Source organism: Megalopta genalis, chromosome 2 (genome assembly GCF_051020955.1).
Source record: "Megalopta genalis isolate 19385.01 chromosome 2, iyMegGena1_principal, whole genome shotgun sequence".
Classification (NCBI taxonomy): Eukaryota; Metazoa; Arthropoda; class Insecta; order Hymenoptera; family Halictidae; genus Megalopta; species Megalopta genalis.
In genome coordinates, this window is record NC_135014.1 from 23247305 (window position 1) to 23261452 (window position 14148).

General features: G+C 41.9%; 1 protein-coding gene across 2 annotated transcripts in view; it reads left to right on the plus strand.

Moving 5' to 3' along the window:
- Positions 1-14148, plus strand: part of Pgant2 (polypeptide N-acetylgalactosaminyltransferase 2) — a 408177-nt gene that overhangs the window by 377212 nt on the left and 16817 nt on the right. For both annotated transcript variants that reach the window (XM_076518786.1, XM_076518787.1), the window contains one exon: positions 13482-13580. In XM_076518786.1, coding sequence (XP_076374901.1) covers positions 13482-13580 — 99 coding nt within the window. The remainder of the gene's footprint in view (positions 1-13481; positions 13581-14148) is intronic.

Consider the following 14148-nt stretch of genomic DNA (forward strand, 5'->3'; position numbering starts at 1 on the left):
TTCCCGTAGACCGGTTAAAATATGCGAGCGCCGGCATTGTCGTCCGCCGAGGATTTTACGGCCGCGTAAAGCTTCGCTCGAGAGCGGAGGAAAAACTGGACGATGCACTTCGTTTTAATAACCCGCGGCTTCGACGACTCCAAGATGATCATCGCCGGTGCCATAATCAGTGGATGAAGACAGATCCACGGTGTCGCGAGCGTTCTCCTACCGGTCCGTACAAAAACACGTGTCGCCGGAAACAACAACCCTTGCGCCGCCGGAAACATCCCAGGAATTTCATATAGAAATATCCACGCGGAATTTAATAACTAGAGAATTTAATAGCAGATGCCGGAATGTCTCCTCGCGTTATATTTTCTCTTGATTATGGCCCGCGCCGCGTGTTATCTTGATTGCAACTGCAGCGACGATCGTCCCGCATTTTTACGCACGCGCGGGACAGTGCCAGCATGGCACTGCCATGGCAGGGTTCAGCGTTAATAAAGTCATACGATGATGCAAATAATTAGACTCCTTTTGAAGGGCGAAGCATCTACTTTCACCTCCGTAAATGATTTCTTATCGATCATGCTCGTACTCTAAGATTTCAGCGAATTTTGTAACAAATACTCTTGGTGACCTACCTCTGATGATTTTACAGGTTTAAATGTCCGTACGCAGCTGAACCAATTTTTTATTCGACTAAAATCACCGCGAACTTTAAGGTCGAACTCTCCTCTTTACAACGACTCCAAAGATCTCGATCTACGATTTTTTATTCCCGTTTTACTGCACACCGAACTAAAACTGTGCCGATAACTTTCACAAACTTTGACAAAAATACAAGGGTTAGCCCAAAGTGCTGTAACTTTGCGAAAAAAAATCGCAGCTACGTTCCACTTTTTTCGAGTTAAAGAGAAAGGATCGAACTTCGTTCGACTGGAAACGGCAATCCCGAGAAAAATTTTGCGGAGTCCGTGCATTTTATCGAAGTGGGCAATTTTCGATACATTCAATACAATTTCATTATTGATAAACATGGCTTCACATTTAAGGGATTATATTGGTGAGGGTGCATCGAGCTTAAAATTCAGAAACACTATCTTAAAGTAGAGGTTTCAAGCTTTTATTTCGAAAAAAAGTCATCATTCTACGATGATTTTTCGCGGAGCTATCGTCGCTCAAAGTTGGCAAACTTTGTCGAAAATTGTTCTGTGCTATAATTTTGTTGAGCAATATAATTTATGTCTCCAGTGCTGTGAATAATTATAATGTTAAAGTAACATTTTACGTTTTTCTCGATATTTAAGCAGAAACCAAAAAGCTAGCCATATTTGTATATTTATATTTTCTATTATTTTTAATTAAGAAATATACAAACGTAAAGTTTTAAAAAGTTTTAATGTGACACGTTTTGTAAACTTTTTGTTTAAATACCGCTGAAAATGTAAAAGTGACTTTGATTCTATACACTGTATTTCCCGATCGGAAAATGATCGAAAGGAAAGCTGTTCGGTGCAGCCGGTAGGGCAAACTCCACTCTTCAAAATACAGCCAGGCAGATAATCCGCCGATTTTTTCCCAGAGTTACGACAGGTATATCTTCCAAAAAGTCTTGGAGTAGCCTCCTATTCTTCCGTCCACCATCGATCCCGTCGTCAATAGAGCATTATCTGCCGATCGAGACGAGGAAAGTTCGATATTGGTATCGCCTTTGGAACCGGGGAAAAAGATCTGCTCGGAGGCAATAGCTCCCTCTCTCTTCCCCTCTCTCTCATTCTCTCTTTCTCCCTCTCTCTCTCTTCCATTTCTTTCTTTCTCTCTCTGTCTCTCTCTTAGAGGAAACGAAATAATACGCGCGTTCACGATCCGATGGGACAGACAGTGCCGGCCGATTGAAAGGTTATTGTGTCCCTTTGGACTCGTACGGAACTTTCGGCGGACAATACTGTTCCCATGGCGGACCACGATGAATCGCGACAGCGTAATTTGCAATTGACGCGAACCGAGGAGAGTAATTTGTATTTCGGCGTCCGCTGGATACGCCGGAACCGTGTAAACGCGACCGGCCACTTGGGATGATAATGAAACATTTAATTAATGCTGCGCGCGGCCCGCCGGGGATGCTGCGACCATAGGCTTCGTAATTCGGAAAAACCGGGCCGAACCACAATGAGCCGAGTCCGCGATTCTGGCGAATAATGATTCAACTCTTTATCAATTTTTATTGCTTCACTTACAGTTTGCTCGAGATCCGAAATTCCTATGCATCTCTAAATAATGTTCCATACGGCAGGATAAATTATTTAAATAACTTAATACATGCACAAATGATTGCAACTGCTATCGTTTCATCGGTTCATACTTTTTTCTTCGATAAACTCCAATATAAAGCTCGAATTATTTTGGGGATCTTGTGCATAAAAGTATGAACTTCGTTTTAGTCGAATCAGCGTTTGCTGAATTTTTGTTCATTTCGAGATTGATACAAATGGCCAATTTTCTACTTAATGTAATTTAGTTTTTCTATAATTTTATGAGCAAAATTGAATACAATAAGCTGTGGAAAATAACTCAGGGAACGCGTTTTTTTTTGCGAAATCAGATCATGATGAGTTTTTACAAAATACACAAAAATGAGCTGACTTAATTGAAATCACGACAAGAATAACAATAAACATAGTAAAATAATTTAGAACATACAGACTTTAGAAATGACAGGAATAAACATAATAAAATAATTTAGAACATACAGACTTTAGAAACGACAGTAATAAACGTAATAAAATAATGTAGACTCCCCAATCCGGACATTTATGTTAAATGTTCTGGTATCCGAACGTTCTACTATCTAAGCATTGTATTATTTGTATGACAGAACATTCTGCTGTCAGGATATTACAAAAATGAGTCCCTACTATGCATCGATGTAAATTTTCTCCTGTTTCAAATTCCACCTGCTCATTTCCGTCGCGAGATCCGACACGTCCGATATTAAAAAGTAGCAAAAAGTTAGCTCCCGGAAGCTAATATTCTGCTCACTGTCGGCCATCGAGAATCCGCGTCAGAAAAATCGCATAAACATCCACGGTCCGGTAGCAGCCGCGGTCGTATCTCCGGGACAAATGATCGTTGCATTTTTTATTCCTGAGAAACACGGAAATACCGTGGCATAAAAGAATTTTTCATTCCCTCCAGCCGAGTCAAAATTCGCCTATTTTTACCATCGCCCTTTTGCTTCAATTCTCTCTCATTTCCTCTCTCTCTCTCTTTCTCTTTCTCTCTTTCTCTCTCCGCTCCGCGCAACAAATTTATCAACGGACCTTTTTTCTGTCTGTTTTACGGTCCGTTACGGGAGTAAAAAATCGCGTAGCTCGTGCCGACTGTAATTTCATAAATTTCCGCCGTAAGATCGCCGGGGCTGGCCGACGGTACGGGGGTGCTCAGAAAATAAATCCGCGGCGGGACGGAGCCGTAACGAAAATGAAAATTGAAATTGAAGTCGACGCTGCCGCCGGTAATCCGCTCGTTACGTCGCAGCCCTTCTCGGGACCACCTAACGACCCTGTGACCGAGTTCTCCGCCACCGTCGTACCTTTCCGCGAGACAACAGACACTTTTCACGGACCGTTTCACCCGGTAAAAGACAAGAAAGGCGATCCTTAGCGAAAGAAGACACCAGCTTTGTCACTTTGACAATGACGGAAATTTGAATACTTTGTAAGTTCCCGCTGCTGGTGGACGTTTCTAACTACCGGGGGTGGTGAGAGTGCTTTTTGAAAGATGGGCACCGAACGAGAGCTGCTTCGCAGACGGAGCCGTGCAATAGTTATAGAGAAAATATTTGAAATCACAGATTTTTTTCGCAATTCAAAATTAAAATGGTATTTCAAGTAGGACACGGTGTGTTGGATTTATAATAATTGAATTAAAATTGTAATAGAATAGAGATACTTAATCAATCGAAAATAATAATAAATTTATAAATAATAAATTTCAACACTTTGACCATACATTGCAATTACCATAAACTAATAATTCATTCACACATAGAACTGTACAAGACAGAGAAAAGGTCTTCGAAATCGCTTCTTTTGTCCAGACCAATCACGTCCATTATTTATTTAGAACTTTTTCCACGATAGATTTGGACGAAAGAAGCAACTTTTGTTCGAAAACTTTTCTTCTGTCTCGCACAGTTCGCGAATTGCAGGAATGAAGTGAAAAATAACCGAATATTTTGTGTTAATAATTTCCATCCCTTAAAGTGAATTTACGCGCGAAAAAAAATGTGGTTATCTACGAGAGGCATTTTTAAAATTTTTGTTACAGGCTCAGATAAAAAAGTTAAAAAACGATAGTTTCTTATCTTTTTCTGTCGTCCCAAGTTATAACAAAATTTAAAAAAAGGCATTACAGTCATCGTCTAGCATACCGGCCCCTCTATCATCTAAAAAAAGTTCAAGTCGTTTAGTTGAGTTTTAAAAACGTTATTACGTTTTAGGTTTACGAACACTTTTGTGGGCCACTGTATCTACGAAATTTCCAAATTGCGGATCATCCCTCGTCCATCATGCGAATATCTGTGTCACTTTGTTTAACTCGAATAATCGGGGTTCCACGGTAATTCCGAAATTTGACTTACATTCGACCGTAGCCGAGGGTTCGAACAGACTCATTTCACAGTAAATTTACCGACCGAAAACCGGCCAAATTGGGCAGTATCGGCTCGCCATCGGCAACACCGAAATCTCCGTAATTACAAATCACGTTAGCAACCCCTTGTCCCGTTAGCCGCGCAAACAAAAACCGTTTAGGCCGGGGTGTAGCGGCGCGGGGGGCGTGCGCTACGGGAACCAGCCCGATCATTACAGAGGAGGAACAGACATCCTCCGATCTCGCGTGCCGATTCGCATCTCGTCGCGACACGACATGATCCCGTTCCATTAAATGCCGGGGGGTCTCTCGCGATTCTGGTTCGAGCGCGTGTAAACGCGGGGGTGGTTGCACGTGTCCGAGTGTGTTTGATCGGGAGCGAGAGAGAGAGAGAGAGAGAATGAGAGAATGAGAGAGATAGAGAGAGAGAGAGAGAGAGAGAGAGAGAGAGAGACGGGTCCGAATCGGGCCGTGTTATCCACTTTAACGCCGAGGCCAAAGCCGAAATTGAAGTTTCGAATTAAACCGTCCGGATGATCCGTCCCGTCTGGCTCGCTTTAAGGCTCGTTTGCAATTTCGTTGCCGGCAAATATGTCCCCAACGGGCTCGCGACCCACTGGCTCGTTGCTTTAATCCGAAATTATAGTCTTCCCAATTTCTCCGTCCCCTATCCTCCAGCTTCTGTAATCTACATTTTTAAAAGAAAAATTCTGCCGAGCCGTGGTCAAATAAGATTCTTCGCGCCGTTCGCAAATTATTTAAGAACAGACATTTACAAGTTGCTATAACGTTTCCAGAATAACGGAACAAATTATTGAAGAAACTGCGACAATGATTGCCCGGGCACCGAGTTACCAATATAAGGGTTGCGAGAAACAGGAGTCGCGTAAAAATATCTTTCTCCTTACTGTAGTCCGAATACGTCGTTGCAAATTTGTCCACGCTCTAATCGACGTGAAAACTAACGTATAAAAAAGTTTCGAGCCAGAAGGAAAATTGTAAGGGCGTGAGAAAAACAATCGAAGACACCCCGTTGCCGAATCACGCGTGCATTCGCAATTGTGCGAGGCGGTGGTTAACTGAAATCACGTTTCTTCTTTTAACAATTTCAGCGCATCGTCGTAAATTTTTCTGTGTCTAAGTCGATGTAAAAACTACCCCGTGAAAAAGTTACAAGCCGGAAGAGAAATTATTAGGGCGCAAGAAAAATGATCAAAGCGATGGGACCCTTGGCCAGCATTTGCAAACACGTCCCGCGTTTCTGTTTCGGAAACTCTAAAAGAACTGAACGAATTATGCAATCTACTAAGTGCGTCCGTGCGTCCCTGTTCCCTCTGTTATGTTTGCTTCCACGGCAAAGGGGCGGGGTGGAAAGGTCAGACGCTCGATAAAATTCCGGCAGCCGTTCGGAACGTTTAAACGCGCGTCGTTTTGTCGCGCGAGTCGAGCGCGTTACAATAATCTCTTGAAACACTTTGCATGTTGCGTCGCGGCGAGGGGGATGGGGGGTGCAACGTTTCACCGAGTTCGACACGGAAGCAGGGCGAATCATCGGCGAAGCTCGAGCGGCGGAATCGATGCTACCGTTTGGATTACCTCGCGTAAAAATTCGGCTTCTCCGCTGCGAGAAATAATTTCTCTTGACGGGTCGTTCGTACGATTTTCGCGCGATCAAATCGCTCGTTCGATAAACAAGAACGATCATTTGTGTATCAATGATTCTCCCGCATTCCATTTCTGCTCGTTACTCTTTGAATCCGAGGAATTGTTGCGAGTCAAGTACGCCGAAGTTATTTACAGTTCGAATTGTTCATTAATCTGCATTCCTTAATGAAGAAGCATAAAGTTAAATTCTCTGGGGAAAATACTTCGCCATTATTTGGCGTTTTAATGAAAATTTAAACGTCCCCGTCGGCTCCATTAACTTTTGCATTTTCTGTTGCTTTCCTGTCCTTTCAACCCCCACAAATTATATCCGAATTAAGTTTAATAACAGCCCCGCTCATTAATTCGCCGAACACCCCCGCCCTGACACGCAACGCCGCCTTTATTATTCCAGTTTGCCCTGTTCATTTACTAATCAATTTCAATTTCTGCCCCGGCATTCCGCCGTGCTCTCGAACTCTTTATTTTCTGCCCGGAATATTTCTTAATTTACAGCGCACGATAAAAGAGTCTCGTAAAGTTAATCCCGCCAGAAAAGATATTTCGAGAGACTTCGAACCGTAATGGAAATTTAAACACTGCCTTTCGACCACACAGCCCACGTCACAATATTAAAAGATTACTGTATTTTATAGCGTGCTTTATGTGGCAATTTCGACCGAAAAACAGCTTGATCTATGATCTAGTGTAACGTTCCGTGGAAAAATCCAACGACGGTCTGCGTAAGCTCGTTTCGAACCGCGATTCGTCTACTCTCGCACCCCCCGTGTTGAATTTTAATCAAAATAGCTTCACGTTGAGATGCGAAGAAGAAAAGAAGACGGTGACATCGAGCGCAGCTTGCTGTTGCTGTTTGAAAATTTGTGAAACGACGATTCGTTCTATAATTTCTGAACTAGTTAATTATCGGATGTAGAATCTATGGTAGTTCAATCTTTACTGTCTGAATGAATACTTCGATAACTCAACCTTTAAATGCATCGTGTTGCCGTTTGGCAACATATATGCATATATAATATGTACACGTATATAGTATATTTAGAAGAATATTTTGTTTTGTAGCCGATTGGCTACATACGATAATTTTGTAATAAGAAACTGCTTTCCTAACGATACAATTTTTTTCTTCATCTTTCCCTTAATATGCACTGATTCTTTTAGTAAACTTTGATCGATAGAAATTGAAAACAATAAAGTAGTGCATTAAAAGGTTAAAAAATGAATGATCCGTCTGTTGTTCGCGCACCGACACTGCGACCGTTGTTCGGTCTACGGGGGTTGTAAATTCCCGACTCTAATTTGACAATGTGGTTCGCGATGCTCTGTGCCCACTTAAAGTAACAGAGCTGGTAGTGAAGGGTATTGACTGTTGCACTTTTTAACAGTAATAACGACTTTAATTTAGAATACTAGTTATAGTACATGGAGTGTTTTCGGTCTGTGTGGTGTCGAATGATTGTTGAAGACTATTCGCGCCTCGCGATGTACCGGCCTTTTTATTGAGGAAGCTTCTTTGTGAAGCTCCCCCTTCCCGGATAGAGACGTGCACTGATTGGTTTTTGCCGAAAGTTATGTTTGTCCAATCAGTGCCCTTTTAAATTTTAGCAACTCCCCGAGAGCGACTGGTCTCGGAGAGGACGTGATTGTTTTATGACACGGTCGAAGGGTTTCCGCCGGCTTCGACGACACACGGAAATTCCTCCAGGTCAACTCACGGTAGCCTCGAGTACCGTGTTACGCACTCGGCTCGAGATGACCCTTCGGAAATCCTAGGTTTACGACACGTTATGGTTGGTGGAATAGCCGAAAATTAGTTTTGGAGGCCGGATGGTCGCCAGACGTAAAAAAGGTCTTTATCCTATTATCGAATCCGTGTCGTAAACCTGGTCGACGAAAACTCGACGGAATTTGTTCTTCCGTGCGGGAGCAAATGTGCGGCGCAGATGTGCTGTGGAGTGTCTGATTACTTGTTTTATGGGTTGAAAAATGCGGATAGTTGTACTGGCATGAAACGTTCTACGAGAACGGAACACCGTCATTTTGGCGAGTAAACCCAGTGGTAAAAATTCTCGATCGTTCCGCCGTCGCGGACTTAATCGATCCACGCTCGCGCGTGCCTGTGTAAAATCTCGCGACGATGCGTTCAACCGGAAGACACGACCGGCTCCTTTGTTCTCCGCATTATTAATTTATTGCCTCGGCGACGACGACGGCGCGACGCGGTCCTCGCCGCAACTTTCCCTCCCAATAATTTTCGTCAATATAAAGTGGCCCGGGTGTGTCGCGGTCGAACTACAACGGAAGTTAGTAATATCGCGGGAAACCGGCGGCGACGGGGAGCAGCTAGAAAACGTGGACGCCGTAAAGTGGTAAATTTTCCGTGTCGGTGGACGGCCGAGCGGTAATAATTCCCGCGATCGATAATCTCATCAGTGAACTTTTACAATCTCGCCGCGCGGCGCCGCGCCGCGGCGTAGAGTGGACGCTCGAAAGCGCAAACGGTACAACGGGGGTTGGTTTCCCACCTCCGCCCGCGCCGCATTCCGTACACGTTCCTCGAGTTTATCTCGGGGAAAGTGGGACTGACATATTGGGATCGTTCTGGCCGTCTAGTCGCATTTATGTACCCCTCGTGTCGGCGTGCCGCGCCAAAATGATCCTCATCCCATTCTCTTCCGCGGCTTCTATTTGCTTCCAGTTGACCCCGGACGTCAACCACCCCCTCAAAGGACGGTTTCGACCCTTACCGGCACGGCTCGGCGCCAGCTTTCGCGTCCTTTGCGAATTTGTCTCCACGAACTGCCAAATCAGTGATCCCGACGGACTCCGGACATTTTTTGACACTTTTCTAGCTTTTATTTCTGTTCGATAGTTTTTTTTTTACAGAATAGTTTGAAACGCTGTCCGGAATGCTGGAAAAGTTTCGATGAGATTGCGTCGTCGGTTGACTGCGGATTTTTGGGCAGAATGTGCTGCAACTGTTGTAAAACGCTAGAGCCAATTACCAATCATTTCCTTGCTTTAACAATTTTATCAGGAGCAGAGTAGTAAATTGATAACCTTTAGTTCTTGTAATCTTTCTATTTTTTTTTCAAATTGCGCCTACTTAGTTTCGCCGTAAATGCATAGAATTCTCATTCCAATTCTCATTCCAGCTATGTTTTTCAATATTATAATTTTTTTGATACGCTTATAGCTCGTATTTCTACTCGGAATTTTTCTAGAAGATAGTCTGAATATCGTATTACTTGTAAAACAAAGTTTCAACAATATTCCTCCATCCACAGTGTTTTTAAAAAATGTTTCATTCATTAACTTTTAGAGCTCTCATTTTAAACTACGTGATAATCCCAATTAACTTTGATAATTTCTTTGATACGCTTATAACCCGTATTTCTATCCGCAATTTTTCTAGAAGATAGTCTAAATATCGTATCACTTGTAGAAAAAGTTTCGCCAATATTCCCCGATCTGAAATGTTTTTAAAAATTGTTCCATTCATTGACTTTTAGAGCTCTCATTTTAAACTACGTGATAATCCCAATTAACTTCGATAATTTCTTTGATGCGCTCATAACCCGTATTTCTATCCGCAATTTTTCTAAAAGATAGTCTAAATATCGTATTACCATTAAAAAAAATTTCGCCAATATTCCCCGATCTGAAATGTTCTTAAAAATTGTTCCATCCATAGGCTTTTAGAGCTCTCAACTCAACCCTTCGCTCCAAATGAACTACGCTAATTTCTTTCACACCCTTATAGTCTCCATTCTCACCTGTAACTTTTTTATGAAACAGTTTCGATACTACCTTATTTTCAAAAAAAGTTGCAACGACATTGCTCCATTATCAACGTTAACAAAAATCGAATATTCCGTCCGCTTTTCGAACCGTGAGCATCTGAACTTGAGAATCCTTCAAATGAACTTTGACCATTCCTTTGACATCCTTAAAATCGTTATTTCAATTTGAAATTGTTTGACGAAGTAGTTCGAGTATCGTATTACACGCGAGAATAAGTATCGACAATGTACCACGACCGGTAGTGCTTATAAAAATTGTGAAATCCGTCGCCTTGGTCGACGCCCGCGATTTCTCCGGCGACTGCACTCGCCGGCGCCACTTAATCATCCGCGAGATGAAAAATGATTTCTACGCTCGCGTAAGTACTTCTGCGAGTCCGCGTTTACTCTGCTGGTTAAATAATGATAACGGGAAAACAGTGTTTCGCCCCGGCTTAACGGAAATGATTGATATTCCTGCTTATTAGATTCGCCCCCCCCCCCCGGCTGTTATCAGCCGTCCGAATCAATATTTCAAGTGGGCCGCGCGCGTTTTCATGCGAATTCTTTGCGTTTTATAGGCGCACTTTTGGTATTCCCGAGAAAACGGAGCCGTGGAAAATTTTTATTTGCCGCGCCAATGGCCCCGCTGGATAAAAGGGTGCTTAAAAATGCACCGGCTCCCGAACTTTGTAGTTTGCCGTGCTTTGGAGAATTTTACGAGCTATAAATGCATCAGAATCGCCGGCTCAATTGCGTTGCCTGGCGGTTTCGTGGCATTAGATTTCCTCTAAGTTTCACTTCGCTAAATTGGGCTTCATCGGGATACGTATTTCGTTCGCCGATCTGCTGCCGTTTCGTTTGTTTCGTTTGTTCATGGCATTTACAAGCGAGATTTATACGCTCGATGCGTATAGAAACGTACGAGATAACTTTTTAACGATTCGATTAAAATATGTATATATCGGCTGTGACGAAATTAGACCGGGGATGTTCATGCATTTATAGCGTATTTGATATCGCGGAGCACGATAAAAATGTAAATCATCCTGACATTTTTCTGAGCCCTGTTTCATTTTATTTATGAAGCTCTTTCCGCAGGAAATAAGTTTCTGTATCGGTAACATGCTTCTACGGACCTTTGAGATGCAGATTTATGCATTCACAATATGGTTGATTACATGGAGTGCAGTAAAATGCATAAGTTACGCCGAAACGCACAATTTTGCGTTGCTATGGATGCATCGAAACTCTTTATGAAGAATATCAATTTCTTGTGTACCGTCGGTCTTCGAAGTGCACCTTTATGCGCTCGTTGCATCCGCGATGCTCCAAACTGCAATACAGTATAAAATATCTTATTATTTCGGCTGCGTTCTTACAAGCAAAATGAAATTTTCGATTCCTCGCACGGGAAACGAGTTGCTGTTATGCGCGGACTTCCGAAATGCGCCTTTATGCGCTAATTGCATCCGCGAGGCATCAGAATAAGATAAAATAGAATTTCCACTGAAAATTCTTCTAATTTACATTGCTTTACATTTCTTCCGCATCTACGTTGTAACAAGCGAAATTAAATTTTTAGTTCTTCACACAGAGAATATAAGTTTCTGTTATACGCGTGGACTTCTAGAATACACCTTTACGCGCTAATTGCATTCGCGGTGCATGAAAATACGGCGAGATACAATTTCCGCTGGAACTTCTTTCAATTTCGTACGCATTATTGCCGGCGAAATTAAATTCTCAATCGTTCGCACAGAAAATAATGTTTCCGTTAGGTATCGATCCCCAGAATGCGTCGTTATGCGTTTCGATGCATACTTGATTCGCGACAAGGTCGAATTTGAAATACGAGGTTCGTTAAAATTTTCTGCGCACATTACTACCAGCAAAATTAGAATTATAATTTAATACGCGGAAAGTAATACAAACGTTGAATGGAAAACCTTCGAAATGCGGCTTTATGCATTCGTTGCATAAAGGGCTGCATGCATTGTTTGTCCCTCGTAACACGATAAATTGTGTACCAGATTAAAAAGCGCTTGACGACGTTACGTCACGATTCCACGAGCAAAACGAACTTTCAATTCTCCCCCCGCGGTGTGAAAATAAGTTTCATTCGCCGGGGATATTCGAAAACCGAGAACGCCGCGGAGATTCGCAGCCGCGAGTGATCGGGTTTCAAAGCGCTTTGCGCAGCCCGAGCGGATTTCGTAAGATCGTGTATTCAGAAGTACAACCTATAACGATATCGGTAACTATCGAGCGATACCCCGACGCGGTAATCAACGGAGTGACGCTTAATTATCGCCGCGTTACGTAGCTCGCGGATCCGAGCTACGGCCAGGTAAAACGATAAGCATATTAACGGGCGTTGCGACAGATAACGTCGGTAAGAAACCCGATGAAGCATCCGTCTATCGATCCCAGCGCCGAGTTGATGACCTAATAATGCGTCGTCTGATGTTTCTCCGGCAAGCTCATTACGCGAAATCTCGATTCCGAGTTCCCTTACTTAATTAAGGCATCAGACCGACCCTCCGTCTTAAGGGGCAGCTTCTTTCCTCCCCGTTCCTTTTGTCGTCGAGAGCATTCAGCCCTCGGTTCGCCGCGAAACTTTCAATCCGACGTCGTTCGGAATTTTTATTGTTGCCCAAGGATTTATTATTTCACCCTCTCCTGGACACCGTGAACCAGCGGTATCATTAAGCAGTTTTCCCGAGACAAAGGAGCCGCTGGAATTAACTCCGCGCTCTGTTTTCTTGGATAGATTTGCATATGGACGACTCGGAAGCCGATCCATTGATCTTAAAATTCTGGTGAACGAGGATTTTGCAAATTAGCTGTAAACGATTAACGATGCAACTAAAGCGCAGAACACAATTTCTATTATAATTAGATAAAAAAGATTAAGGTTAATATTTATTTAATGTTAATTTAATATTAATATTTATTTTAATATTTAATATTTATTTAGTTCATTTAACTTTTTTATTTTTATTTCTTTTTATTATCTTCTTTATTTTGTTTGGTCATTCCGCGGACGATACAAGTGCAGTTTTTTATTATCTACTTATGTTCAATAAGTTAATTAACAGTTATGTCAACTGTTCACTAAATTGATAAAAATTCGAAGAAATTATGTGTTAATTTAGTTTCCCTGTAATAAATGTTCAAAAGTCGCCTGTTGTTGCAAAATCGAGAAAGCGTATTTACTCTTGGAAGTCAATGAAAATTGGGAGGGATGAATTATCTTGGAATTAAATGAATTTTCTATTGAAACGTGCTGTTCGAACATTGCAACTTTGATCTCGTAGACAATTTATGTGCCTTAAACATTAATGAAATCAAGAAAAATATTTCTGTGGACTAACAAAACGATATTTTTTCTAGGTGCCGAATGAAACAATGGAGGAGAGACCTACCCCCCACCTCAGTAATAATCACGTTCCACAATGAGGCACGGTCCACGTTACTTCGCACTGTCGTAAGGTAATCGAACTTTCTTAAAATTGCTTAGAAGCTAGATACAAGAAACTTTTTTAGAAAAGCTACATGTGAAGACTTTGATTATATCTGCGAGAAAATTTGTAGAAAAATTTGAGAAAAACCGCATGAAAAATTACAGAGAAATTGCATTAAAATTTGCGCCAAAACTATAAGAAAAATTTGAGAGAAACCGCATGAAGAATTGCAGAGAAATTGCATTAAAATTTGCGTAAAAGCTACAAGAAGAATTTGAGAAAAACCACATGAAAAATTACAGCGAAATTACATTAAAATTTGCGTAGAAGCTAGAAGAAAAATTTGAGAAAATCTGCATGAAAAATTGCGGAGAAATTGCATTAAAATTTGCGTAGAAGCTGCAAGAAAAATGGTAGAAGAAGCGCATGAAAAATTGCGGAGAAGTTACATCAAAAATTGCGTAAAAGCTACAAACAAAACTTTTGGTAAAGCCGCATGAAAAATTGCATGAGAAGTTACATTAAATATTGCGTAAAAGCTACAAAAAAAACTTTTTTTAAAGCCACATGAAAAATTGCGGAGAAGATACATTAAC